Source organism: Drosophila ananassae, chromosome 2L (genome assembly GCF_017639315.1).
Source record: "Drosophila ananassae strain 14024-0371.13 chromosome 2L, ASM1763931v2, whole genome shotgun sequence".
Classification (NCBI taxonomy): Eukaryota; Metazoa; Arthropoda; class Insecta; order Diptera; family Drosophilidae; genus Drosophila; species Drosophila ananassae.
Genome location: NC_057927.1, coordinates 25,605,691 through 25,633,292, shown reverse-complemented (window position 1 = coordinate 25,633,292; position 27,602 = coordinate 25,605,691). Strand labels below are relative to the sequence as shown.

General features: G+C 39.7%; 7 protein-coding genes across 11 annotated transcripts; 5 read left to right on the top strand and 2 right to left on the bottom strand.

The window, feature by feature from the left end:
- Window positions 1-496: 496 nt before the first annotated feature.
- LOC6505966 (J domain-containing protein) lies at window positions 497-10,612 on the top strand. Of its 2 annotated transcripts, none has more exons than XM_001964662.4 (5): window positions 497-646; window positions 1,241-1,373; window positions 4,329-4,430; window positions 7,849-8,004; window positions 9,040-10,612. In XM_001964662.4, exons 2-5 carry the CDS (start codon window positions 1,287-1,289, stop codon window positions 9,280-9,282), a joined length of 588 nt encoding a protein of 195 aa, XP_001964698.1. In that variant the 5' UTR covers window positions 497-646; window positions 1,241-1,286; the 3' UTR covers window positions 9,283-10,612. The 2 variants fall into 2 exon arrangements, with proteins under 2 accessions (XP_001964698.1, XP_014760863.1); XM_014905377.3 differs by having other exon boundaries at window positions 498-646; window positions 7,849-7,965.
- A 49-nt stretch (window positions 10,613-10,661) lies between these two features.
- On the bottom strand, window positions 10,662-15,129 carry LOC6505559 (prolyl 4-hydroxylase subunit alpha-2). Its single transcript, XM_014905218.3, has 10 exons — window positions 14,999-15,129; window positions 13,476-13,812; window positions 13,267-13,418; window positions 13,051-13,207; window positions 12,673-13,000; window positions 12,147-12,623; window positions 11,208-11,270; window positions 11,074-11,149; window positions 10,923-11,012; window positions 10,662-10,863 (listed from the first exon to the last, which is right to left on the bottom strand). The coding sequence occupies exons 2-10, from the start codon at window positions 13,655-13,657 to the stop codon at window positions 10,721-10,723; spliced, it is 1,668 nt and encodes a 555-aa protein (XP_014760704.1). The 5' UTR covers window positions 13,658-13,812; window positions 14,999-15,129; the 3' UTR covers window positions 10,662-10,720.
- LOC6505967 (proteasome subunit beta type-4) lies at window positions 13,960-14,938 on the top strand. The gene has a single exon (XM_001964664.4). It carries the CDS (start codon window positions 14,069-14,071, stop codon window positions 14,864-14,866), a length of 798 nt encoding a protein of 265 aa, XP_001964700.1. The 5' UTR covers window positions 13,960-14,068; the 3' UTR covers window positions 14,867-14,938.
- Window positions 15,051-17,151, top strand: LOC116654492 (prolyl 4-hydroxylase subunit alpha-1-like). Of its 2 annotated transcripts, XM_032449494.2 has the most exons (8): window positions 15,051-15,250; window positions 15,304-15,455; window positions 15,510-15,660; window positions 15,712-15,911; window positions 15,967-16,562; window positions 16,638-16,685; window positions 16,745-16,910; window positions 16,970-17,151. In XM_032449494.2, the coding sequence occupies exons 1-8, from the start codon at window positions 15,051-15,053 to the stop codon at window positions 17,032-17,034; spliced, it is 1,578 nt and encodes a 525-aa protein (XP_032305385.1). In that variant the 3' UTR covers window positions 17,035-17,151. The 2 variants fall into 2 exon arrangements, with proteins under 2 accessions (XP_032305385.1, XP_032305386.1); XM_032449495.2 differs by lacking the exon at window positions 16,970-17,151 and having other exon boundaries at window positions 16,638-16,689; window positions 16,745-16,882.
- Window positions 17,152-17,949: 798 nt separating this feature from the next.
- LOC6505968 (prolyl 4-hydroxylase subunit alpha-2-like) lies at window positions 17,950-20,024 on the top strand. Of its 2 annotated transcripts, none has more exons than XM_032449492.2 (8): window positions 17,950-18,176; window positions 18,233-18,372; window positions 18,425-18,575; window positions 18,631-18,830; window positions 18,887-19,491; window positions 19,543-19,590; window positions 19,647-19,812; window positions 19,867-20,024. In XM_032449492.2, the coding sequence occupies exons 1-8, from the start codon at window positions 17,971-17,973 to the stop codon at window positions 19,947-19,949; spliced, it is 1,599 nt and encodes a 532-aa protein (XP_032305383.1). In that variant the 5' UTR covers window positions 17,950-17,970; the 3' UTR covers window positions 19,950-20,024. The 2 variants fall into 2 exon arrangements, with proteins under 2 accessions (XP_032305383.1, XP_032305384.1); XM_032449493.2 differs by having other exon boundaries at window positions 18,078-18,176; window positions 18,225-18,372.
- Window positions 20,025-20,048: 24 nt separating this feature from the next.
- On the bottom strand, window positions 20,049-23,042 carry LOC26514240 (prolyl 4-hydroxylase subunit alpha-3-like). Of its 2 annotated transcripts, XM_044714330.1 has the most exons (9): window positions 22,586-22,855; window positions 22,374-22,519; window positions 22,170-22,320; window positions 21,910-22,109; window positions 21,459-21,854; window positions 21,240-21,405; window positions 20,840-21,174; window positions 20,629-20,780; window positions 20,049-20,565 (listed from the first exon to the last, which is right to left on the bottom strand). In XM_044714330.1, exons 7-9 carry the CDS (start codon window positions 20,929-20,931, stop codon window positions 20,219-20,221), a joined length of 591 nt encoding a protein of 196 aa, XP_044570265.1. In that variant the 5' UTR covers window positions 20,932-21,174; window positions 21,240-21,405; window positions 21,459-21,854; window positions 21,910-22,109; window positions 22,170-22,320; window positions 22,374-22,519; window positions 22,586-22,855; the 3' UTR covers window positions 20,049-20,218. The 2 variants fall into 2 exon arrangements, with proteins under 2 accessions (XP_044570265.1, XP_032305387.1); XM_032449496.2 differs by lacking the exons at window positions 20,049-20,565; window positions 20,629-20,780 and having other exon boundaries at window positions 20,824-21,174; window positions 21,459-21,512; window positions 21,561-21,854; window positions 22,586-23,042.
- A 71-nt stretch (window positions 23,043-23,113) lies between these two features.
- LOC6505970 (prolyl 4-hydroxylase subunit alpha-1) lies at window positions 23,114-25,208 on the top strand. Its single transcript, XM_001964666.4, has 6 exons — window positions 23,114-23,412; window positions 23,464-24,139; window positions 24,198-24,647; window positions 24,705-24,761; window positions 24,818-24,983; window positions 25,041-25,208. The coding sequence occupies exons 1-6, from the start codon at window positions 23,231-23,233 to the stop codon at window positions 25,136-25,138; spliced, it is 1,629 nt and encodes a 542-aa protein (XP_001964702.1). The 5' UTR covers window positions 23,114-23,230; the 3' UTR covers window positions 25,139-25,208.
- The last annotated feature ends 2,394 nt before the right edge of the window (window positions 25,209-27,602 follow it).

Below are 27,602 nucleotides of genomic sequence, written 5' to 3'. Positions count from 1 at the left end.
GGGTAAAAGTTTTCTCTCGATAACTATGAAAGTTTTTCTCGATAACTCGATTCTTAACATTTCTGTCAACTGTTAACAGTCGGTTGTGTGCTTGTACCAAAGATACGGATACAGATGCAGAACTTGCATTTGCTTTCTGATTTACCGTGGTTGAATTTCACGGTTCATTATTTTGAATTTTTATTAAACTAAAAATATATTAAACATATTAACACAAAAAATAAAATATATCGATTTGATGCGATAATTTTAAAAATATTTATAGTCCCTTATATTTTCCCCTTGGCCTGTTTCTAAGCTGAAAAGTATTAAAAAGTCTTAAAAATTTACTAATATACATATATATTTGCTTGAAGTATGACGTAACAGGGACGGGATTCGGATCTCTCGTTCTGGTCCAACTGCACAATAAGCAACATGTTGTGTCGAGAGAGAGGTAAATAGCAGATCCCATAAACACCTTTCGCTCGCACGAAACCCAGCCAGTTCGATTGGAGCCTCTAACTCAAACATGCTCGATGCTTGAGAGTATCTGTAAAATGAATCTGTAGCAGTAAATTGTGGAACGAACAAATCGTATCAGAAAGTTATTTTCAAACACGCGCTCAAAGAAAAAGCATCGAAACCAGGTTCGCGGGTTGAACAGGTTCGTTTTGTTTCGCTGCTAGCCATATATCTGTACATATATATTCAGAGAGTGGGAGTTGGAAAAACAGAGAAAATTGAGAGACTGTTCTAGTGCAAGCTAGGCTCAGATCTCGTATCTTTTTGTGCGGACAGAAAGAAACAAACAAAAGTCACAGTGTCTAAGTGCGGTTTTGAACAGAGAGCTAAGTAGACAACAAGTGAAAGTGTAAGACGCACAATAACAAACCGAACAACCGAAACCAAAAACCAAAACAAAACCAGATCTTTCAGCTGATTAGTCAGCGATTTCGTTTGTGCATTTGTGATTAACTTATTTTTAGCTGCTAATTGTTCCAAGTCGAAGGTCATGCGATCCCCTGCGATTGTGCCTTGATTTGGGCTTAGCTTGGATTAAATTAGAGAGACATTTGGTTTATTTTTTTATAACCATTAAATGTGTTTTTAGTTAAAGTGGATCAATAAACATTCTCCAACATACACTGTTTGTTTTACCAGAACTGAAAAATATTAAAACTATTCTATCCTATTTCTAAAATGATCTCTATTAATCCATTTTTCAACTGATTGTTAATTTTGTAATACCTCGAAATAGAAATAATAAGCTCCCAACTAATCCCATTTAACTAAAAATTGACGGAATGAGCGCCGTGGATGCCATAATCAATTACAAGCGCAGTCCCAACGAGGACTTTTACGCCTTGCTCCATTGCGATGAGAACTCATCGGTAAGTAACTTTCTCGCCCAACTTCACCTAATTTTCCTTTGATAACCAGGCCTGGCTAGGTCGCTAATCTTATTTAACTTTTCTTCGAATTTAATTGGATCATAATGGAATTGGTGGCTTTTAAAATTTTCACCAATGAAATTAAGTTTACGAAAGGGAAGAGTGTCGATGGGGTGCGCCAAAACTTGTAACCAAAAAAAATTGAGCATTTTCATACTTTTTAAGGGCAAATAATTTAGGTTAACCTTCGTGCGAAGCAAACGAAACCTAATATTTGATGTGACTACTTTAGCGCTGAGGGAAAACCCAAACACTTTTAGTGAAAGTTGGTTTCATCTTTTGAACCAATGAATCATAATTTATTCCTTGAAAGTACCAAACTAATTCTAATAACCGTACATACTTTTCTTATCAAATTATTTTTTTTGCCACTAGCTACAAGTGTATTTAGTTTTCCTCAGTGTGTCTTTGAGGCGAGATGTTTGCTTTGAGAATTAGTTTCAATTACTCAGTCAGCCATCGTAGATTGGCAGAATTGGCGTTGATCCGCTGCATCTGGGCTGCAGTTCGAGCAGAGACTACAATCTGCCAGCTTTTTCATTATCCACCGAGTCCTAAGTCCAACCAAGTCGTCGAGCGTCGCCTAAGCCAGCCAATTATTGGGTATTTCAAGAAATTAACACTTTCGGATTGGCAGACAATCTGGCCAGCTTAATGGCATTTACCCATCAGCGTCGTCTGACTCCGATTTCTGAGTACTTCGCATTCATCCTGGGATGTCTGTCACATTTTCGGTTCAGTTACTCTCTTGGCAGGTGGGAAAATCTTGCCGTAATCAAAATTATTGGCCCGGAAAATGTACCAGGCCACACACAGGCACGCACAAATTTTGTTGGCTGTCGATTGCATCGGTCTTTGAACTGAATGGCGAACCTATTGAATTATGCAGAGCCCCAGGCCAAAGGACCAAGTTATCCTGGGACCGCCTTTCGATCAGAATCGATTTTGTTCTGACGTGTAAACAAAATCAAATATTTGCAGGAAATTCAAAGGGAATTGGTAATCTTAGCTGGCTAAGCATTATGGCCTGGCCTTTATCACGTATCTTGGCTTCTGACCCTCCCAGGCTTGTTTGCATCACGCTTCGCACCGAACTATCTCTATGGCCGGCAATTATCTCAACTTGCAATCAGAACATCCACTGGAGAATGCCAGCTAGTCCGTTCCATTCTCATGCAGATTAGTTGGCAATTGTTCTCGCAATTCGAATTTGCATACCCAAGCCAAACAATCCAATCTGAGGAATCTAACTACTGCTGCTGGACAAACTTCAAATGTTTTCGGGGCTAATTTACAGAGGGATCTCTAACCGTTTTAATTGGGTGCAATCTGGGGGGTGAATTAATCAAGTGGAAATTGGAATTGGTTTTGCTAGTGATGTGACTGTGGTGCGAATTTATTGGCTCTCCTTGGCATTCCTTAATTGGGGCCATTCTGTTGTGCAATGCCAGTGGGTGTGATGAATAATAATAATTGAAAGGGGGGAAAAAGCTCTCGAAAAGCCAAATACCCAGGAGCATAAAAAGGAGCACAAACAGCAGCACAAAAACATACGCGCACTGGTGTATATAAAAAGCAGACTCCATTTGTTTAATTATAGAAATCCGTGTCTGTTTACGTCTGTCAGGTGGGTGAATTAGTAGTTTTCCCCACGTTTTCTAATTAGGCGTGGGTGCTCCGAGCGTCGTACATCCTGACGTATGAGTAATATTAATTGCGTTAAAATTAATTATACGCACCGTTGCAGCGCAGTTGACACCGCACTTGGGGCAAGTGAGGCGAGAGCTCAAAGCAATGTATGTATGTAATGTATTTTATGCTTCCATTAGAGTAGAATTCAGAAGTGGCCACGGGCAGATGCCATCTATTCCCTGGACAAACGCTTTCGAGTTTTCGAGAGAATGTTTTCCCATTCAGCTGAAAACTTTCTTTAGTGCAGCCATTTATTCATATTTCCAAAGAAAACGTATCCATAACTGTAAGATGACTTCGACGTGTAGTTTTTTATCTCAGTGCATGGTGACCTAAATATGTTTGCTCCCTGGCAGCTGCTTTTTGACGTTTCCCCTGTTAGTGCCGAACAATAGACTTGAAAACGAATCAAATAAAAAGGGAACCCATGCTGGTCATAGCCACCCCGCTCTTTTTCTATCTGGCTTTTGGCGAGTCCCTTGGTCCTTTGTGTATCGCCCGATGGTGCGCGAAAAGCCATTTCCATTTACAAGACAATAAACAGCCGCCTCTATATAGTGGCAGCATCACCACTCGCCGTCATCGTCCCTCCGCCAAAAGAAGCCTCAGATCATGGCTGATGGCTGTCAACTTGTTGCTTTTGGCCAACAGGCACTTGGGCTTAATTAATTTCAATTGATTGGCAAGTGTCAAGCCTTTCGTTAGAGTCAAGGACGAGTGAATTAATTTGGCAACAGTATTTCAAAAACCCGAAAAGTTTTTACATTTTCCCCCGCGCTAGTTTTCCCAAAGTGAAAGCGACAGCTTTTCTATTACTTTAAGTGGTTCTCAACTGCGCACGAACGTTTTTCCCCAGTCAAGTTATAATGTTTTGTTATTGTATTATTTTGGAGCTGTGGGCAGATGGCGGTTTCACCTTTTTGATGTCTCAATCTTGCGGGGGATTCGTGTGCAACTGACAGATGGCTTTACCTGTGTTGCGGTCTCCTTGGCATTCCCACTCGCCCCGTTTCGCTGAAATCTGCATGCCACAGGAGACTTGAGTGTGTATTTGTGGGCCATTAGGTAATATGTTTGCCCGGATGGGCATTTTAAAAATGTATGCCAACAAATACTTACCAAATTGGAGGCAAAAAGAATTCATCATCGCATTTCACTTAATTTGCTCAACTAATTGGTTCGCATCCCCCAATTTCATTACAGCCCGAGCAGATCCAGGCCGAGTACAAGGTTCTGGCCCTCCAATACCATCCGGACAAGAACAGCGGCGACAAGGAGGCGGAGGCCAAGTTCCAGCAGCTAAAGGTAAGTAATGCGAAACTCGAAAAAGATCCAAAGGGACGCCACCCTGAAATAACGAAGAGGCAAGCGTTTCACCATTTTACATTTTACATATTTAATGAAGTTTCCAGATGGGAGCAGGAGCAGGAGCAGAAGTAGAATCGCAAGGTGGTTTGGGGAGATTGTAAATTTGACAGCCTTTGGGGCAATATGTTGCCGAGAAGAAAGTTGCCGGAGCGAGCTTAAAATTAAAAGATGTTTAAACCTGATACTTATATAGCTTAAGGTGAGGCCTGTTTAAGGATATTGGCAGGATATTGCTTTGAAATGTGAGACCTACATATGCATATTTTATTCCTGTTTATTGTGTTTATTTTCTCCAAAGAGATTTAAGGTTTACTTTCAAAATTAATGCTGACTCATTGCAGTGTCGCAAAAATGTAATATAAATGGTCTGGCTCAAGAAATAAATTGAGTTTTGAAAACTTTGTGTCTTTAAGGAACGCCGAAAACTATTTAATCATAGTTAAAACTTTTCGTATTCCATCTCGATAATTCGCCGAGTCAGTAAGGACCTTGGAGTCTCTCCCTGTGGATAGTTTCCGTAATTAGCTGGGGGACCGCTCAACCGAACGCATCTATTCGGATTCGTGTCTGTCAGTTGGGGAAAGTTTTAAGCTGCATTAAACAATGGCTACCCTCAGCACGCACACAGACACCTACTTATGTACTTGTGCCACCCATACAAACGCACTTAACCCACTTACGCGCACCCACACTAGTCAGTGGCTCAAAAAACACACACGCACCCTGGCCTCAAATTGAATTTTCCGAGCGACAAAAGAAAAACAAGCCAGCACCGATGAGATCAAATAAATTACTCATACATAATGTTCGTATATATTTTGAAAACCTATATTGATTTTTCGTGTTAAAGTATGAAGTGTTTCGGCCATCGGAAAAAAGGGGGGGTGAAAAAAGGCGTGGCAGAGTCTGACAACTCATTAATGTGTGGCAAAAATTAAAAGGAGAGATATGAGGGATGTCAAAGGACAAATTTTTGCGGTCGTCCCACTAAAGGTCCCACTAAAGAAATATATGAAGAAAAGTTTTTGGTTTTACTTTGATCAAGTTTTAAAGGTGCGTCGGAAACTTCTAATTGAGTAATAAATAGTTTTCTAATAGTACCAAACTAAACTCCAACTAAAAACCATATGGATGTGCCAGAAAACTCAAACAACAGGTGCTTGTGTAAATCCCAAAAATTTATAAAAGGGTTAAACCCATCAATTTGGTTCATTGGGACTCCCTGCAGTTTGGATTTATGGTAAATATATTTTTCTGACCCCATACTTGGAACCTTAAAGACGGTAAAATAACAAACATTGAAATCGAAGACAGGCACACGGGCCTTGTAGTTGAATATGCATGAGCATCCCGGACGCAGGACCATGGCAACTCTCCCTCCCAGTCGTAATCATACTTATGGTTCTCCGAAAACTCGGGACCTGGCTGTCCGGCGGAGGAGTGTGCCGTACAATTTACGGCTCGTAAAATTGCACGTGCATGTGTGTTCTGGGCTCGTAAATATGTCGGAATAAGCTGGAGCACGAACAGGAGCCCGCGGATGTTACCTTTATGGGCAGCCATAAAACAAAACCGGAGTGAGCCCATGAAGCGTTCAAAATGAAATGTCGAGATTTTTCAAAGGCCAAGCATAGCTGAAAATTCCAAGAGAAATTCCGTGGCATCCGTTTTGCCCCGTGGAGTATGCAAATGAGACGGGTCCTGCCATCGGAGACTTCATCATGGGCTTCCAACTAACAACTTACAACACAATTTGCAGTTGTCAAGTTGCCCAAATAACTCCCCCGGGCCACTAGGGTTATTGGATAATAGTGAAAGGATAAACAACCCGACAAGGATAAACGACCGTCCGTCTGGAATTGGGAATTGCGATTTGATTCTTGTCAGGTGCAGATGAACCACATCCGAACTGTTAATTGCTCCACGGCAGGAGGCTGAAAATATTTCGAGAAAGCAACCAAATGATTTCCTTAATTGAACACAAATAACCTGCTGGGCATGCTAGGTCGGTTATCCTGGCAGTTATCCTGGCAGTTATCCTGGCAGTCTCCCAATTCGTCAGTCTCCCATCCTGCCAGTCATCCTGCCAGTCAGCTAAGAGTGTGAGCCCTGTTTGCTGACCCACATAATCAGTGGCTAGTGAAATAATTGATTATCATGTAAACAGGGCCCGAAAAGCAGCCGGAACAATAAAACTGCGACCCAGTGATGAAATCTCAGGGCGTCACTTGGGCATGTGTGTAAGTGGGTATCTGTCTCACCATGTGGCCATACACTTGGGGAAAGGCATTTAAGATCTAGGATACTTAAAAAGAATATATACTTCAATCATTTTGTATAGCCCTAATAAAAGCGCATTAAAGAAACTCATAATAATAAATTTCTTATACCCTTTCCATAATTTTTATGAAGACTTACTTTATACTTATATTTAAAATATAGCAATAAAAATATAAAACTTGTATAATTTTTATCCAAGTGTGTATCAGTGAAGAGTGTGTTGAATACCAAAACAAGAGTGATGTTGTGTGTGTCTGGTCGTAAAAGTAGTCGAGATATATATCAAGCCCCGGCCAAAGCTATCAAAATCACTTGAGCGTGCAAATATGTGGGAGGCCCTCCACCGATGAGTGTGTGTGTACCCCCATCAGCCACACTGTGTGTGGGTGTTTGCCCATAAGGCATGCCAATAAGTGTGCTATAGTGGGGCATATGAAATTGATTAACATGCAGGCTAAATCAAGGCAAACCCGGAAAAAAACTGTGGGCTCTCCCAAACCTGGGCAGCTGTTGATTTTGCACTTGAGCAGATCCCAGTCCTGACTTTCATGGCGGAGGGGTTTAAGGGAGGCCTCCCTGTGTGTGTCTGTGTCTTTCATGTTCAGTTTGGAAAAAAAATAGATTAAAGTCTCTTTTACTTTTCAAATGCATGCCTTCATAAACTCGAATTCCTTCAAAGAAATGAACATTGCAAAATTATACGTTCTGTTCAATAGGATAGTTTGTTTGCAAACAAATGCAATTCATTTTCTTGTGTTTGTTTGAGAGCTTGCCAAATTTGTTATTAGTTTTGAGAAGTTAAAAAGGAAATTCCATTGTCTATACACTAGAGATGTCACTAAAGTTATATATGTTTTTTAGACAAATTAAATTCCTCTATTTGATAATAAAAATGATTTCAAATGGAGAGAAAACATTTTTGGGAGTCCTTAATAAGCTTAAGATATTAAATTAAGTTCAATTCGTATCAAATAAGTCTATTTCGTATTAGGACCTAAAATAAATAAAGTAAAAATAAATTCAGATTATTATACGCAGGTACCTTTTCATAAAAATTCTTTGAAATTTTTTGCAGGAGGCCAAAGAAACCCTCTGTGACCCCGAGAAGAGGGCCGTTTATGACAAATGGCGCAACAGCGGCATCTCAATGAGCTACAAACAGTGGCTGGGCATGAAGGAGCATGTCGGTCAGGTGAGAAGATACACGATTGCCGAGAAAGTGGATAAAGAGGTATGCGTATGGGCCAGGAACTCAGCGAACCAGAGAAGTAGTCGCCCCGTAACCTCCACTCACTGTCTAGCCCTCTCTCCCCACACTATTCTATTGTCCGGCACAAAAGAATTCCAATTTTTTCAGTTTTTTTTTCGTCCTTTCAGCACTGAGCAAACACTTGGCCTTATTGCGGCTTAGTTTTTTCCTTGCCTTGGTTGTTTACCTTTGTTTTTGTTTGGTGCCCAGAGCTAATGAATTTTGTAAGCCAAGCCGAAGTTCATTTTTGTTGTAGCTCAATTAACGCGATTATTTATTCACTTCGGCCGCCCAGTGTCCACCCAAAATCTAGGCCCTCCTCCAAGGACTCTATGGTAATTTCCGCCTTTGGGCCAAGCGGAAATTGTCGCCCATCCATCAGTGGTTGCCATGGTCTTGTTGTCTGTGGGCTTCAATGCGGGATTATGAACGCCGAATATCCACATTTGCATTTTCAATTAAAACTGGGACACCTCAAGCGAATCTTCAAAATGAAAATATAGCAACATTAATGGCAAAGTTTTTAAGATTATTATTTATTTATGAGGGACTGGAACATTTTAAACTTGCTTTAATGTTTCTTTTTGAAAAAATATTAAATAATTTTTGTTTTAAAATTCGAAGTGTCTTTTAAGTTAAACGCCACTAACACTGTAGAAAAATTATTTTTTTTTTTAAATTATTTGTTTTAAAAACATATATCTTTTTTATTCCTTCACAACATTCATTATTCGTGTAGCTTAGATCGATCTGCTCCTATTTCTCTGTATCTTTTGAATATGAAATGTAAATAGCCCGCTCCTGAGTGCCCGAAAACTCCACCGAATGTTTACCTCTCTTGAATGTGCCTCTTCATCCAGATCTATGTGTGTATCGGTGTGCTTGCATGTGCCACGGGGGGTTAATGCAGATGCAAGTGCGGCAGCTGCCTTGGCCTCCGCCTGCAACCGCGGAATTCAATCTAATTAAAGCCCATTATCCTTCTCTCACAACCTTCTCGATTCCATCCAATCAAAGTCCATGCACTGGGTAACCCCCAAGACCAAGGATCGCATGTTGCCGGAGACCGGCGGAGCTGCAGGACCCGGATCCGGATCCGGGGCTGGATGCAGCAGCGGAGGCCTGACCGCAGCCTCGCCCAATCCCGCCCACCGACGGGCCTCGGAGGGCGGAGCAGCCCTGTACTACGGCGGACGCAAGGCAGAGTGGGGCACCGAGAACACCGACGTGGCCAACAAGTTCCGCAACTACGAGATCTAAGGAGATTGCCGAAGGATGGTTTGCGGCGGGAGGAGTTTCAATTAAAGGCAGACATCCAAAAGCATGCATCAAGTCAAATAAACTAAATAAAGGAATTCAAATTGGTTAGAAAAGGGAGAATACTCACCCATAAGTTATGCAATTTTATCAAAATATTCAGACGGGAAACCCCCATATTATCGATGTGAACTTAAGCGTTGCGAAATACAGAGCACATACGTATACTCATATATAATTGTTTATAGGTGTACAAAAAAGTATATATAAAAAATGGTAATTAATTAACGTATATTTATGAGAAAGAAACTGTAATTTCAATAAACTCCCCAAAAAATCAAGACAAAGGCGGAGCGGCAAGAATTTTAAGTTGAATAATATTAGACAAATTTTAACGCATAAATATTAAATATACACTCTATATATTTATGTAATCAGTGTATTTGTATATCGATGTTTCAATGTACCATGAATGTACCCCCAAGACAATCCCTTGGCAGGTGCTCCTATCTGAGCTCCTGAAACAAAAACTCTAACTGAAGTTGAAACTAAAGCTATAACTAGCAGATCACCCACCACACACTATAAACGCGTAATCCAAGCGAACCAAAAGAGGCACATAATACTAGACATAAAGCGAATTTAAACCTTTGTACACTAAAGACATTTGCATAGTCAAAATAAAAAACCTACACACGGTGTCCTTTTTGAAATGCCACTTGCGCAAAATGTTGCTCCAAAACTGAACTATTTTATCTACCTGAATATAAAATCATTTTCGCAAAAAAATCACAAAAAAAATAACAAAACATCAAAGAAAAAATCAAAAAAAAAAAAAAGAATAAAGAGAAATTTATATAAATGTTTTAATGGATAGAGTGGTGAACTTTTCAACTTATACAGATAGCAGAGAATTACTACCGTCATTATAAATGTACTTTTGAGCGAAAATAATTACTAAATGTTGTTGCTGGATTTAAATGCATTACATATATTATTATACATATGAATGTTTGTTTTAAGACATACTATATTGAATTTATTCAAATACACACATATTGCGGATAGAGAAGACCAGACCCAGATAAGATCAGATCAGATCAAAATAGATCGAAGATAAGACCAGTAGGAACAGCTGCAAGCCAAAGGCATGACCCCCAAGCCCCCGGCCTTTTAGAAGGGTACGGTGCGGCGGGGGTAACAGCTAGTACTAGCAAGTATGCAATTAATTAGTATTGGTTCTAACTTAGCTGGCAAACATAAGCAGCGAGTGGACAGATCCGAATAAATATCTTTTTAAAAGGGGTACTGCCTCCTGGTGGATCCTCAGGTATACAATTTTGTGTTATTATTGGGGTGGGAAAGCTTTGGAGAAATTGCTTAGTATTTTGTGCTTTATTTACTAAAACCTGGCTTACATAAACATTGTGTAATACCAAATTTAGGCTATCTGACTAGCGGCTTCCTTGGCATTTAATTTCTTTTCCAGCTCCCTGATTTCAGCCAAAGTAGCCAATGAGTCGTCCCACGTTAGACAGGGCCTGCGATCTGATTGAATAAACTCTCGAATCCATCGGTTTTGAACTAAGAAATTATGGAGTTTGTTTTAAAAAATGTATATTATTCAATAAGGAGAAACCTACCCCATTTTGATCCCGAAATGATAGGACACGCTCCGTGCTGGGTTCGAGGATCGCCCACACCCGAGGCATGTAGATTGTACCAGAAGGCGGCTTTAAGTTAAAGAGGAAGTTCATTAACAAAAACTATGGCTTTGAATTGTCAAGAAAGTACCTGCATATTTTTTAGGTTTCAATAGCACCCGTAGATGAGGAAAGGCCGTGCCTCCGCCTTGAGTCACATCCGAAAGCTTTGAATAAAAAATAAATTAAAATTCCCCAACATTTCAAAATATCACCCAAACTTACATAAAATAAAACTGTGGCGATTCGATTACCCATTTCAGGACTGCTTACTAGACCAGCATCAAACTATAAAGGTAAAAAAAATTAATGTTAAAAGAAAACAAGAAAGGAAAGCTAACTTCGGGCGGAGCCGAAGTTGATATACCCTTGCAGTTGAGTCGCAGTCCGCTAGGTGGCGCCACGCATCTTATATTATTAGATATATAGCGGATCGTATATAGTCGGCCGATCCTTATGAAATTTGGCATATCGAATTATTTTGCCAAAAGAGGAATCCATTGAAACTCCCATGCTTCTAACTTGAAAAACAACGAAGTTATAGCATTTCCGATCAATCAGTTATATGACAGCTATTGGATATAGTTGGCCGATCCTTATGAAATTCGACAAATCAGATTTTGTTTCCCAAAATTGAATCTGTACCAAATCCCATCTTTCTAACTTAAAAAACAACAAAGTTATGCCAATTTCGATCGTTCTATGACAGCTATAGGATATAGTCGGCCGATCCTTATGAAATTTTGTACACAAGATATTTTGGTCAAATATAACATGTGTGGAAAGTCTCAACCCTCCAACTTAAAAAACACCAAAGTTATGGCATTTCCGATCAATCAGTTATATGGCAGCTATAGGATATAGTCGACAGATCCCGGCCGTTCCGACTTGTATACTGCCTGCAACAGAAAGAAGGGTGTGTGCAAAGTTTCAACTCGATAGCTCTAAAACTGAGAGACTAGTTTGCGTAGAAACGGACAGACGGACAGACGGACCGACGTACAGACGGACAGACGGACATGCTCATATCGACTCAGGAGGTGATCCTGATCAAGAATATATATACTTTATAGGGTCGGAGATGTCTCCTTCACTGCGTTGCACACTTTTGACCAAAATTATAATACCCTCTGCAAGGGTATAATGAAAGCCTAATAAACCTACACTGGGTTGATAGAACCAATCCATGTGCTGGCCATAGTGTCCTCCGATTCCGTAATTAGCAAACTGGTGGTCCTCCGCATAGCGCATATTGAAGTTGGTCATGTCAGCCACTCTTCGGTCAATGGTGGCCAGAACCTTGTCCTCCGTAACGGGTAGAAACGTAAACTGGCTGGTGCGGACATTGGAAACTACGGATTCGTTCGTGCTTGTGATTGTGGCTCTTTTTAATTTGTTTGTGGTTAGTTTCCGTATGGTGTCTATTTCGCTTTGGTAGATCACATCGTGGTAGAGTATTAACAGCGGATCCCTGCTCAGTTCCTCCGCCTTGAGGGGGGCTATCCAAAGGAAAGGATGTGTTTCATCCATATAGCCGCAGCGGAGATCTCTCTGTTCCCGGGGAGTTGGTCGAAAGTGGCCGCTGCAGGTCAGCATATATCCGTGAAAATCCGAAATGGTGTCTCCCTCTTTGGGGATGGGCTGTAATTTCAGTTAATAATTGTTACTGATACGTATACAAGTTACTTACAGGATGCTCTTCTACAGCTTTGGTCTCGTTTAAAGAAATTTCTCCTCCAAGTGCTTCCAGGAAACTGTCGTAGTTCCTCGCATGTTCTTCACTGGCTGGTTGAATCTTCAGAAGTTCCTGATAGGTTTCATTCAAGCCGCGATAGTCGCCCAAAGCCGCCTTGGCCTCCACCAGAAGAGCCAATATTTGGGGCTTCAGTTCCTCCGATTGTTTTCCGCTGGCCAATCGCTGCAGAGCCTCCAGTGACCAGAAGTGGGCCAGACGAGGGTGCTTATCCCTCAAAGCCAACCGAGCAATATCCAAACAGTGCTCCGAGTTCAGTTGTGTGCTAAGAATACAAATTTAGCGGAAAACCTAAGAAAGACTCATTTTTTTCACCTGTAATCCGTGCCATCCAGCATTCCCCTTGCTATATCTTTTGCTTCCAGTCTATAGACAGTCTGCAGTCGGAGTAAGCCATCGATGGCACCTTCCAGTTCAGTTTTCTTTGGCATCAGTTTGTGTCCCATTACTTTTTGCAGGCGTGCAAGCGGTTCTGGAAATGTTTTTGAAATGTTAAATGGTGCTACCCGTTTGATTGGCCACTTAACCCACTCTTGCCCGAGTGCGTCTCCATGAGGTTCTCCACCAGCTGCCAGTCCACCGTTAGGCGCTTGTTGAGCAAATATTTATTTAAGGGACTGTCGAAGTACGCCGCACCCCATTCCCGGGCCTCCTCCCTCTCGACCTCGAACTCCCGCAGCCGCCTTTTAGAATTCAGATTCGATTAGTCCTGCTCGATTTGGTGAGAGTCCTTTCCTTACGCTTTCAGGAAATCCAATTTGCTTTGGTTGTCGTCGAGGAATTTCTGCATATATCCCAGCATTCGCTGTTCGTAGCCGAAAACTTTCGTCATCTCGTGTACAGAGGAGAAGAACTCGCGTCCCAACGCCGGAGAAATTATATAATTCATAAGCAGCCATATTAGCGTAATTTTCGGGAACATCGTTTTGATTGAGATCTGCTCCGGCGAGAGCTTCGATTCAGACTGAATTCGCCATTTGACCCGGCTTGACACTGACCAAGAACAGACCACGGAAACCAGTTGTTACACGCTTCGATAAAATACCCCCGGGTTCATTGAGCCGCAACTGGTTTTTACTAAGAAAAGAAATATAGAAATGGTTAAGAAAAATTGGATAACTCGATGACTTAATGTATGAGATTTGTTTATTTATCTCTGCCAGAGATGCTCTGGTATTGCGATTAAGTTTTAGAGAAATCTTCTCCCATTTGATACTTTTCTGGAGAAATATTAGGGATCAAAGGCTGAGTAACATCTCACCTTGAATTTACACTCATTATACACATTAATTTATAAAAAAAACTTTTTGTTTTTTCCAACAGACAAATTAATATGTGGAGTAGTAACATTTATCGATTCAGGCAGCCGCTGTGGCCTGGAGATGCGTATGATTTTAATGCAGATCCATTGCAACACACGCACAAATTACCTTTGGAATATACCACTCCAGGACCGTTTGGAACCAAACATAGTACCGCCGCCATAACCACAGGATCATCTGTTATAGGAATACGTTTCGACAAAGGAGTCATGATGGCTGCAGATACGTTGGTATCTTACGGATCCCTGGCCCGCTATCAGAACATGGAGCGAATATTCATGATCAACAACAACATCCTGTTCGGGGGCTGCGGCGACTTTGCCGATATACAATCCATTATACGCGGCATTGAACAAAAGATAGTGGAGGATCAGTGCAACGGTGACGATATCGAAATGAAACCTAAAGCTTTGGGCCAATGGATGACCAGGGTCCTTTATGACCGACGAACTCAAATGAATCCTCTGCTGGTAGATGTCGTGTTGGGTGGTTTGGATGTGCAGGGAAAGCCCTACCTGGCTAATGTCGATTTACGGGGTCGCTCCCATGACGATTTTGTAATAGCCACGGGATTCGCCCGGCATCTGACGATTCCTTTTATTAGGAGCGCCAAACCAAAAGATAGGGATTTTAATATGGACGAGGCTCACGAAATGATAAAAAGATCCATGCAGATTCTGTATTACCGTGATACGCGAAATAATTCCCAGTATACATTGGGTGTGTGCAGTCCAAAAAACTGCGGTATTGAAGGTCCTTACCAAGTCGCTGAAAACTGGAGTTATGCTGCCGGCATAAAAGGGTATTAGAGAAAGCCTTTACGAACCAACAAATGTATTCTTCAAGAAAACTTGGAAAATAAACTTTAATTTTTACTCAAATGCATAAATTGTTTAAGTCGGGCCGTGAATCGGAACTAATTGTGGAATAAAAATACTTACTCTCTTTTCTTTAAAATATAAAATGTAGTTCTTTTTAATCTTCCAGCTCGAAATGAAGATCTTATTTATTTTCCTAATTAGTTTTCTTTACCCAAGTTTTAGTTTGTGTCAAGTTTACGAGGCGATAAACGATCAGAGATATGTTAGGTCTGTCGTGAATATGGATAAAATGCTTTTATTGAATACTTATCTTGTAAGTAATTTGAAGCATTTCGCAAAGCAGCTCGCCTACAAGGCTAAAATCATTAAATGGTGAGTACGATATTTGAATATTAAAGAAGATAATTTTCATATAAGGTTTAAAGGGGTGTTAACCAGTTAAACATAAAAATTATGGATGCAAAGCAATCGGAAGGGAAAATTAAATGGAACCTTTATAATACCTTTTCACTTATTCGACACATGCAGGCGGATTGGTTATTGTGGCTTCATTACATGGAAGCACCTGTAGGAGAGGGTAAATCTTTATGAAAAAATTTTTTTATAGCTTCAAAGACTTTACATTTAACAGAACAATTCGATTATATAAAATATCTTAAGCCCCATATGCCCAAATTAAAGGATATTCGGGATGCCTCTGAGGGCATGACAAAAATTCAAAAGGTATATTCAATGTCTGCGAGTGACATGGCTCAGGGTATACTAGATGGTATTAAGTACAAGTAAGTTGTCCTTTCTTTTATTTAAAATAGTTTGATAGCCATTATTTGTAGCTCCTCCCTGACAGCTAGTGATTGTGTGACCGTGGCCCAGCATTATTCAAACTTGTCTCAATGGGCGAGTGCCGAAAAATGGATTATTGCCGGACTGAAGTCCCTTAAACGAAATATCCTACAGCCAGAGTTACAATTGCTGAGAGGACCTAGCATAACTGAGTTGGCTAAAGTTTTGGGACTTATTAGGATAAAACGGCGTGAGTAAAAGAGTTTAAACCAACTAAGAAAACTCATTATTATTTAAACATGTAGTCGACTACGAAGGGGCTCTGCAGGCCTATCAGGTTGCCCTAAAGAAGTCTCCTCCGGATGCAAAACTTTATGAAGAACATCAATATTTGGAAAGCATGTATTTGAAGCTTTTTGGACTTGATCCAAACATTGAGGAGTACGATAATAGCTACAAAAGTGAAGTATTTTCGCTTTGCTGTAATGGAAAATGCCAAAAAGATAAAAAAATTCAAAATCTTTATTGTTTTTATGATACTAAAACTTCCAACGCTCTGATCATAGCACCAGTTAAAAAGGAGATTCTCTCCGTTGATCCCTATATCGCCTTGTTTCATGATGTTATCTCCCAGAAGGAGCAGAAAATATTGCAGTCGGTCAGCAAAATACATTTGATGGCTTCCACCACAATTCATAACAATAACAAGGCTGTAAAAAACTATCGAATTTCCAAGTCTGTGTGGTATGCAAGCGACTACAATGATGTAACAAAAAGACTAACCACGTTTATGGAGCAAGCCACTGGATACGATATGAAAAGTTCAGAGCTGTTTCAGGTTATTAATTATGGCTTAGGTGGACGTTTCGATGGTCATGAGGATTATTTGCTTACTGATAAGGTATGTCTTAATTTTAGGAAAAACATTAAAAGCCTGTTTATTAACCTTATTTTATTTTATTTAATCCAAAACCAGACGCGTTTTAATGGAACCTCTGATCGTATCGCCACGACTCTGTTTTATGTAGGTAAATCATTTATAAATTGTTTATTCAAATTTCATAAATATTTTGTATATTTCAGCTAAGTGATGTAGCTCAAGGAGGCGCCACACATTTCCCGAGGTTTAATCTCACAGTGTTCCCTAAGCCTGGAGCAGCTTTGTTTTGGATTAATCTTAAAAATAATGGAGACGGAGATTTTCGTACCGTCCATGTTGGTTGCCCAGTCATTGTAGGATCAAAATGGGGTTAGTGTTTATAAAAAAATTTCTTTGATACAGATTAATGCTTTTGAAATACTTTTCAGTAATGAGCAAATGGATAAATGACCAAGGACAAGAACTCCGGAAACCATGCCGTCCAGAAAATTGAATAAAAGTCATTAAAAAAAGGTGTTATTAATTTATAAATAAGGGTGACAAATTATAGAATATAAACTCTGTACAAAGAGAAAACAATTTAGTTTTTAAAGAGTCTTTAAAAAATGGGAAAGTTTCTTCTTCTTTTGTGGGTTATTAATTGCAAAGGCAAATAAAATAAAAGAATTTAATCCTTTAAAGCAGTTTAATCTACAAAAAAAAAAAACATTTGCGGAGAATCTCGAAAATTTTGTAGGAAAACTAACAACCAAAATTCAAAGAATTGACGAGTGAGTGGGGCTTAAGTTCATGTACCTTAATACCACAACAAATTTTTTAAGAGCTCTACGTGACTACGCACAATTTGATATTGCTGCGGAAAATATGGAAATACTTTTTGCATCGTGTACTGTGAGCAGTTTTTCCCTCATTCGCCATATGAAATCGGACTGGGAGCTTTATCTTCCAGAGGAAACAGGAAACGGGGAGTCTTATAGATGCCTCAGAGAAATTCTTAAAATATAAAGTTTTTAAATAAGATTTAAGACAGTATAAATTTGGAGATTGTTGAAACCCATATGATTATTAAAAGCACATCCTTGTCACCCCGAGATTGCTTTCAACTGGCAAATCATAAAATTAATTTAAATGCATTTAAAATTTGAATGCAGAGGAACTTCTGCAAATGATAATTTCCTTAATGAGGAACACGTTAAAATGTGCAAAACATGCTCTAAAAGGGCATCCCAATAATGCAAGACTATTAAAAGTACAGGATCACATAAGTACCGAGCTTTTAATTAACTAAAGGCATACTAAAAATTGAGAAAAAACTTGAAACAACATTCAGAACTAAATGGCAAAGTAAAACGATTATTCTTTTTAATAAATTATTTTATGGTTGATCAACACCTTTTCTATCGTTTAGTTTTAAGTTAACTTGGAAACAATGAAGTTGGTCTTATTACTGGGAGTATTTTTATTTTTGCCATTTTACCAATGCCTATTGGTTGAAGACTATAACTTTACAGTTCATACGCGTTTCTCCCGATCCGTGGCTAATATGGATAAGTTGTTGAAACTGGAGGAGGAGCTGGCATTAAATTTGGAGAAATACGCAGAGGTTCTCATGCTGAAAGCTAACACAATCAAATGGTGGGTTTTTAAGGTTAACCGTTGTACATTAACTTATATCCTTGTAAGCCTTAAAGGGGTGTTCAACTGATGGCTTATAGACACATCGAGGAAAGTACCCTGGCATGGGATTACCTGAAAAGCTATTCGCTTACAGTTCATATGCAGGCGGACTGGTTGAGGTGGCAATTATTCATTGAAAAACCAGTGGGTTTGGGTTAGTAAAGGAATTATTATTTATTTTTCAAAACATAAAACTTGGTTTTTAGAATATCTGGACTATATGAAATCTATTAAACCATCTTTGCCCCAGAGCTGGGACTTTAATGATGCTTCAGAAGGTTTGAGAAGAATGCAAGGGGTCTACCAGTTGAAAGCAAATGATATTTCCGGAGGATTACTGGATGGTGTCAAGTACAAGTAGGTCTGATATGAATTTCTCAAATTAAAGTTCATAATTAATTCTTTCTTTTAGTTCTACTTTTTCGTATTTAGATTGTATTTCCATGGCTCAACATCTTATGAATCAATCTCGATGGGAAAATGCTGCACAATGGACTCAAGCTGGAATAAAATTGTTTAAGTCAACCAAAAAATCGACAGAACTGGAGCTGATAAGAGGCTTGAAACTAGAAGAATTTTACAACACATTGGCGTTTTCGCTAGTGCAACAAGGTGGGTGAAAAAGACAATTTATATATTTGTATACTGTAGACCGTTAATTAATTTAGATGAGTCACAATTGGCTTTGGAGGCATCCGAGAATGCTCATAAAAGCGCTCCCCATGATGCAGAAATATTCAAAGCATATCAGAAACTGGAGAACCAGATACTCTCCAACCCTATACCGGTTAACAACAATAATAATTCCCATTTAAAAGACCAAGGCGAGGATCTTCAGTTGCCTCGATGTTGTAATGGTCGCTGTGAGATTGCGAGAAAATTCAGTCTATATTGTCTGTATAACACCAAAACTTCGCCCTTTTTACGCTTGGCGCCTATCAAAACGGAACTACTTTCCAAGGACCCGTATATTGCCATTTTCCACGATGTTGTTTACCCAAAGGAACTCACAAGAATTCGCACAGCGTGCAAGAGCCACTTAATAGCATCGACCACAATTAATTACACCTCTAACGCCTATAGTGTCGATTCGTATCGCACATCAAAATCAGTGTGGATTCCGACGGACAGCAATAATTTGACTCAGCGGATAACTAATTTAGTGGGAGATGCCACAGGCCTTGAAATGACTACTTCAGAGATGTTCCAAGTGATTAACTATGGGATTGGTGGTCTCTTTGAGGCCCACATGGATCCGGTACTCTCGAATGCCGTAAGTTTAAATTCCTGTATAATTTAGTAAAGGCTAAAGTTCTCCATTTAGGCACGATTTAATGGAACCGACGATCGTTTTGCCACCACTATATTTTGGGTAACTGTAATTTTTTTGAGCTATTTAGCCAGGATTTAATATAAATCCTCCTTCAGTTAAGTGATGTGGAGCAGGGCGGCGCCACAATTTTCACAAAACTAAACCTCACTGTATTTCCCCAATCTGGTTCGGCACTATTTTGGTATAATTTGGACAATTGGGGAAATGAGGATAAGAGGACCGAACATGCTGGATGTCCGGTCATTGTGGGTTCTAAGTGGAGTAAGTTTTATGTGAAAGTCTTTCGATTGAATCCCATTTATTTTATTGTTTTAGTCATGACTAAATGGGTGACTGATATGGGACAGGAGTTTCGAAAACCTTGTTACAAATCTGGAGTTTTTCCATTACCTTTTTAAGTTTAAGTAACATTTTTAAGCAGCTTATTAATGAATTAATACAATAAACATATTTTAAAAAAGAATTAAAAAAAAAATTGCATTAAAAAAGAGTTTACTCTCATTTATTTTTGTAAGGGCAGGGCATGAAATAGTTTCACCAACCAAAAATAGTATAACTATCATCATAGTACGCAAATTAATTAAATAATGGAGGGTCTAAAAAAGAAAATAGTTAGGAAAATACATCACATTTTGTAATGCAAACAAACTATTTAGACAAAGTTGATTTATTTTATTATTTTAGTTTTTAAAATTGTTTCGTCACGTAGCTGTTGCACTTGTCTTTCATTAAGAGCTCCGAGTATGTTGAAAAGATTCCGTTGCTCAGGATTAAGTTTTTCTAGTTTTTTGAAACTTGAGTTTAACCACTTTTCGGCATGTTTGTATTGCTTTTTTTCAAAGGCAAACTTTCCTATTTCTAGAGAGTCCAGTAGATTAACATGAGACTCATCAAGATCAAATAAATTTTCGCTATCCATCGCTGTCTGCAAATGCCACAACCATGCCAACCTGATCTGGAGGACTTCTTTGCCTGGACTCTGCGGTAATAGTCTTTCAATTTGAGAAATTATTTCTTTTGAAAGTAACTTTAGTGATAAAGATATTTTTTAAATGTGCTGCCTAAAAGCCCACTGACCTTTGCCTGGAGGATCCTCCATTAGTTTAATCCAAAATACCCAGACGAAGTGCAAATGATGTATCATGGAGTACGCGTGAATAGGATTGGAAAAATATACTTCTGAGTCAGCTCCCATGCTATTTAGCATACTTCGTCTCTCAGCAATGTAACTAAAATAAGTAAGAGATTTAGCTTTGACCATACCAATCTAATACCAATAGTATTATACTGATCTAGCAAAGTGATTTTCTTTTTAATGACTCCAGTATAGTCTCCTAAATGTGTTAAGATTTTCGTATCCAGATCTTTGTAGTCATCCATAACCGATGTATAGCTCCCTTGGGGAAAACTTCAAAATACTAACAAAATTGGGACTTTTAAAAACGACTGCATTACTGTATAAAGTAAAAACTTATAATGAAGAGAAATCGGCGTGACAAATAATGTACTATTGTTAAACTAAATTAATTTAAACGGTCTGGTAAAAACATAAAATAATTCAGACTTCCTTTAAACAGGGCTTCCTGAACATTTGAGAAACTTGGTCGATCCACTTGGTCATAGCTGATGTGTGTGAAAATTTAGTATTACTATTTAAATATAATTTTGTTTAAAATATAAACTCTTACCCCATTTTGAGCCAACAATAGTGGGACACGCTGTATGGGCTGATTTGTAATTACCATTTCCTTTGTTATCCAAATTGTACCACATTAGGGCAGATCCCTTTTTGGGGAAAACTGATATATTAATTTCTGGAAATGCCATAGCTCCTCCTTGAGGTACTTCACTCAACTAATATATAATTATTTAAAATAAGTTCTATGTAACCAGTAACATATACTTACGTAAAACAGAATGGTCGCTATGCGATCGGATATGAATCCCTCCTTCTTCTGTAACTATATTCAAATATTCGTGAAGAATCACGTTGGTTGTCAAATATTTACATTTTCATAAAAATAATCCACATGCAGTGCATAGAATCACATCGTAGTAGAACACCATGTATGGATCGAGTGACAGGATCTCAATTTTAAGTGGCGCCAGAAACAAGAAGCGTGAGACGTTTCTTTGATAAAGGCAGTATAGGTTGGTTTTCGGTCGGCTTTCTGTTGAGCACATCGACTTATAGCGCTCCCATCTGTTCCTATCAATAACCTTATCTGTTTTCTGTAATTCTTCTTTTGGGATGACTTCGTCTTCAGTCTTAAGAGAATCCGTAAGTGTTTTGTTATCTTCATCTAAATATAAATTAAATTTTTATGAAAAACTTGCTTTACTTATTTATAACTTTACCCAAATGTTGCAAAACCGTTCCGTATAGTACATATATCATGACTGAGGAGAATCCAAGTTCAGCATATAATTCTCTATTAGCACGATCTTCCAAATATAAGTCAAGAGAAAGTTCAAGCCATTCCTTGGCATCGACATATTCATTTACTTCTTCCAGGTACATGCCCATGGTAAAACACTCAAAGGCATTAAGTGAGGAACTAAGTAACATATTTAAATACACATTAAATATATTAAATACGATATTGAATATTACTAACTTGTGATCCACCCCTTGAAGGATCCCCTTCGCCATGTGAGAACTCTTTATTGAGTAAACGGCCTGCATGTAGTGCAATCCGTCTGTCGTCTCTATTATATCCATAGCTGTTGGCATCTTTGGTTTATGATCGTTGATAGCCCTAATACAATCTAGGAAATCGATTTTTTTTAATTAAGTTTTTATAAGAAAAATTCCCATTTACCATCCCAAGGCTTTTTGTCAAGAAATGTCACTAAACGGGAATAATCGGAATATAAACGGCGCACGATGGGAAAAGTTTCCTCAAAATCAGATTGGAATTTATTATTTGGTAAAGAATTTGTTCCTTTTCTCATTAACTCCAAGTAACTTATAATAATTAAAAAAGGAATTAGCTGCAATTGTTTACAACATTTTTAATAAATGATCACATACCTCTCTATTGTTATAACTCTATTCTGTAGTTCGTGCTTAAATCTGTCCAAGATACTAAGTAAATACTCCTCCAAAACAATAAGGTCGTAAAATGGCATAAGATCGTAAATTGAAATGGCATAGTTATTATTTTTTGCACTTGGAAAGCCTTGCATAATGAATAAAATCAATAAACATAGAAGTGAAAATAATTTATCAATGCCTGACATTGTGGAAAACTTAACTGCACTCAAATAATTTCTTGAAATCTGAAACATTGAAATTTAAACTACAATACGATATTTGATGGTTAAAATCAATTTTCTAAGCTTTAATATTTTCGTATTTTAGTAAAAAATCTTATTTGTGAGATCGGACAATGTTTCTTAATAATATGATTAACCTACGTTGCTCCCAAATAAGTTGGCTGAACTCCAAAGCAAACATCCTTGTGTCAACTGATTCGTGAGACAATAAGCGTGTATTTCTCATTCTGTCGATGTTCTTTTGAGCCACCTACTTTCTCGTTTGCCCCACTCCAAGCTAGAAATGCCCGAAAAAAAAACTCCAACTGTATAAATGTTTACTTAGCTGCACTCTCCAGTCTCCCGTACTCCTTCGTTTGGATTCTCTGGTTAGTAACTTTTCAAACTCAGAGCAGTGATAATGTCCCGAAAACGTTCAATTTGTTTAATATTTCATATAAGCCTCTACTTGGTCTTAGTAAATGGAGATTACTATTCGGCTACAAGTGAACTAGAGCGACTTCTCGATGTGGAAGCTTTTATTGTGGAAAAGTTCGAGGAATATCTTGACAGGGCACAACAAGAACAAGACAATATTAAGAGGTAAAAAAAATGCAAGCAATTTTCAGAACATAAAGTCTAATTTCTTTGAAGATTTCTAGATCAAGTAGAAAAGCTACAACCTGATCATGATGATCTTGAGGGATATTTTGGAAATCCACTGAATGCTTTTACCACAATTCGACGGCTTGTTTACGACTGGAAGTATAATGTATTTGAGCCCATTTTTAATACAACGAACTTGGAAGACTATAAAAGTTCTATAAGCGGGGGTCTAAAGACGATCGATTTCAAAGGACCCAATGAAGAGGATCTAAAGGGAGCCACACGGGGTTTACTTCGCCTGCAAAATATATATCAGTTACCCACAGCTCAGCTAGCAAATGGAGTTCTTGCCGGGGAGAAAAATCAATTGAATATCTCACTAAGTGCCAGTGATTGTCTAGAATTGGGAACGAATCTGTGCGAAATGCAGGAGTACTCCTACGGCTCTGAATGGCTTTTGGAAGCCAGGAAAAAAATCAATGAAGATTCTTTGGGTTTCATTTCACCGAATGTCACTGACGTGGAGATTTTGGAAAAGCTAATACCTGCTTTCTATCACTTGGGAAACCTCAAACTTGCCAACAAACTGAACAATGAAATTTTGGAAAAGGAATCTGACCACGAAGAGGCTTTGAGGAATAAAGTTGCTTATGAAGCTATATTGGCTAAAGAGCGTAATCATAGACCCAGAAAACCATCGGCTTTGTCTGAGCCAAATAAAAAGGTTTATATAAACAATAAAGTATATTTCATGCTCTATAAAAACTTTTGTTTCATTCCAGGAGGCCAAGGAGAGCTATCAACTTTACAAACGAGTCTGTAGAGGAGAACTCCGGCAATCGCCTCGACAACAGAGAAAACTTAGGTGCCTGTTTAGCCACCAAAATGTGGCCTTCTATCGTCTGGCTCCCTTCAAAGTAGAACAACTCAACCTGGACCCCTATGTGGCCTATTTCCATGAGGCCATAAATTCCAGTGAAATGGAGCAGATCATTGAGAAGGGCTTGGGAAGCATGGAGCGGTCTAGAGTGGGCCAATCCCAAAATGCCACAACCTCCGAGATTCGTACAAGTGCTAATACTTGGCTCTGGTACAACGAAAATCCCTGGCTTTCGAAAATTAAGCAACGGCTGGAGGATATCACAGGGTTGAGTACAGAAAGTGCAGAGCCCCTGCAATTAGTTAACTATGGTATTGGAGGGCAATATGAACCACATTTTGATTTTGTCGAAGTAAGTTTGTTAATTAGCTTAGCGAGATATATATATATTTAAAAATACGCTTTTCAGGAGCCCCAAAAGGTTTTTGGTTGGAAGGGAAACCGCATGCTGACTGCACTTTTTTATGTAAGTTAGTTGAGCTTTAAATAAATGAATTGTGGCTAACGATGTTTATTTTTCAGATTAACGATGTAGCTTTAGGCGGAGCTACTGCGTTTCCATTTCTCCAACTGGCAGTCCCACCTGTCAAAGGCAGCCTTTTGGTTTGGTATAACCTGCATCGTTCTCTGCACAAGGACTTCCGAACTAAACATGCTGGCTGCCCCGTTATCAAAGGATCCAAGTGGAGTATGTTACACAAATGCTTAATTCCTGCATATTTTATTTATTCTAATATATTTTCAGTTTGCAACGAATGGTTTCATGAAGGCACTCAGGTGTTTAAACGACCCTGTGGACTTAGCAGCGATGAAGGGAAATTTTTGCATTTCGAAAATAAATAACAGATAACAAGACTTGAAACTTTAAAAGGAAATTTTAAATATTAAAAGTTAAAATAATTGTTTACTATGATTATAAATAAAGATTTTAAAATAATAGAAAGACTGCCCTTCACGAACTATTACTTTTTTAAGCTACTATGAATGGTAGATGGGGAGATGGGGGAGATTATATAAGGTAAAGTGTCTGATTGCACTCAACTTGGTGAATGCCAGCATGATCCTTATCACTGCTCTCCCCAAGCCGACGCACTACCTCCACGTGGTTCTCCCTGGATTGTCACTCAACACCCGTTGTTTGACAAACTAAAGCGCGCGACGAGAGTCCTAGCTCTTCAAACTAGGTTGTGGCGTAGGACTTGAAATCCACCCACGGAAAACAAATCTTCAGTGAATGTAGCAGATGAAGCCTCGGAACGGAACCAATCTAAAGTTGACGACCATGGCACACGTAAAAAGGACAATGATTTGAGAGTATGCACTTGGAATGTACGCACATTGTACAGACCAGGTGCTGCTCAACAGCTAGCAGATACCCTCAATAAATGTAGGGCTGACATCACTGCTATCCAGGAAATGCGATGGATAGGACAAGGTTGCCTTAGGAAGAAGAACTGCGACATTTACTACAGCTGCCATCCAGAACGGCATGAATTTGGCTGTGGCTTCGTTGTAGGCGCCAGACTGCGGCGCCGGGTCTCTCACTTTCTGCCAATAAACGAGAGACTTGCAACGATCCGAATTACTGCCAAATTCTTCAACATCAGCCTGATATGTGCGCATGCCCCAACCGAAGAAAAGGATGATGTCACCAAGGATGCTTTCTATGCGGAGCTCGACCGGGCTTACGGACGCTGTCCTTCCCATGACATTAAGATCCTCCTTGGGGATTTTAATGCCAAGGTAGGGCGAGAAGACATCTTTGGTGCCACCGTCGGGCAATTTAGTCTACACGAGACCACCTCGAGCAATGGTCTCAGATTAATAGGCTTTGCTGCAGCGCATAATATGGTAGTTCGTAGTACTGGGTTTCGTCATTTGGACATACACAAGGCATCATGGCTCTCTCCTGATCGACTGACCAGAAATCAGATCGATCATGTTGTGATCGATGCAAGGCATGCATCTAACGTACTCGACGTGCGATCCTGTCGGGGTCCCAACATCGACTCCGACCATTATCTTGTTGCAGCTAAGATTCGCACGCGGCTATGTGTTGCGAAGGTTGCACGTCGAGGACTGTTGAGAAAGCTGGACATCGGGAAGCTGCAATCACAACGGACAAGGGATGCATTCTCCACTCAAGTCACAGGCCTACTGAGCCGAGCAACTCCAACACCTGAAGACATCAGCAATATGTGGGCACTCATATCCCACTCCCTGCGAACTTCTGCAGAGGAGGTCATCGGATTCCAACGTACCCCAAAGAGGAATCCATGGTACGACCAGGAGTGTCGCGACGCAACAGCTGCAAAAGACGTCGCCTACGGAAGAACACTGCAAGCTGGGGCCACAAGGGCTGTTGTAGAGGTCTACAGGTCAAGGAGGAGAGATGAGAAACGCCTCTTCAGACGCAAGAAGAGAGAACAGGAGAGGCGTGAGTGTGAGAGCATTGAGAGCAGCAGAGACCGGAATGAAGCTCGTAACTTCTACCAGAGGGTTAAGCGTCTGACCCAAGGTTTTAAGGCTGGAGGAGTTGCGTGCAAGGACGATGACGGAAACCTAATCACAGATGCAGAGATTGTGCTGAGGTTATGGAGGGATCACTTCTCAAGTCTATTAGCTGGCTCTGGCCATGATGACTATGGAGAGTATGATCCACAAACCCCAATCTATGGTACTGATGTGGACGTACCGACCCCAAGCCATGCCGAAGTCAAGGATGCAATCCAACGACTTAAAAACAATAAATCCGCAGGTGCTGACGGCCTGCCGGCTGAATTGTTTAAGGCTGCTGGTGATATGTTGGTAGGGAGCATGCACAAACTAATCAGCAAGATATGGCTTACGGAGAGCATGCCCGACGATTGGAACCACAGCATGATCTGTCCTATCCTGAAGAAGGGTGATGCCACATTGCGCACCAATTACCGTGGCATTAGTCTTCTTCCAGTCGCATACAAGGTCCTTACGAGCGTACTGTGTGAAAACCTGAAACCCCATGCCGAAGCACTGATTGGACCTTATCAGTGCGGGTTCAGGCCTGGCAAATCCACTATTGACCAGATTTTCACCTTGCGCCAAATCCTGGAGAAGTCCTACGAAAATCAGATCGACACATATCACCTCTTCGTCGATTACAAGGCAGCATTCGATAGTCCCCGGCGAGATCGCCTATATGCCGCCATGTCTGAGCTTGGTATACCAGCAAAGCTAATACGGCTTTGCATGATGACATTGAGCAACACCATCAGCTCTGTCAGGGTAGGAAATGACCAATCTGAAACCTTTTATACCAAGTGTGGTC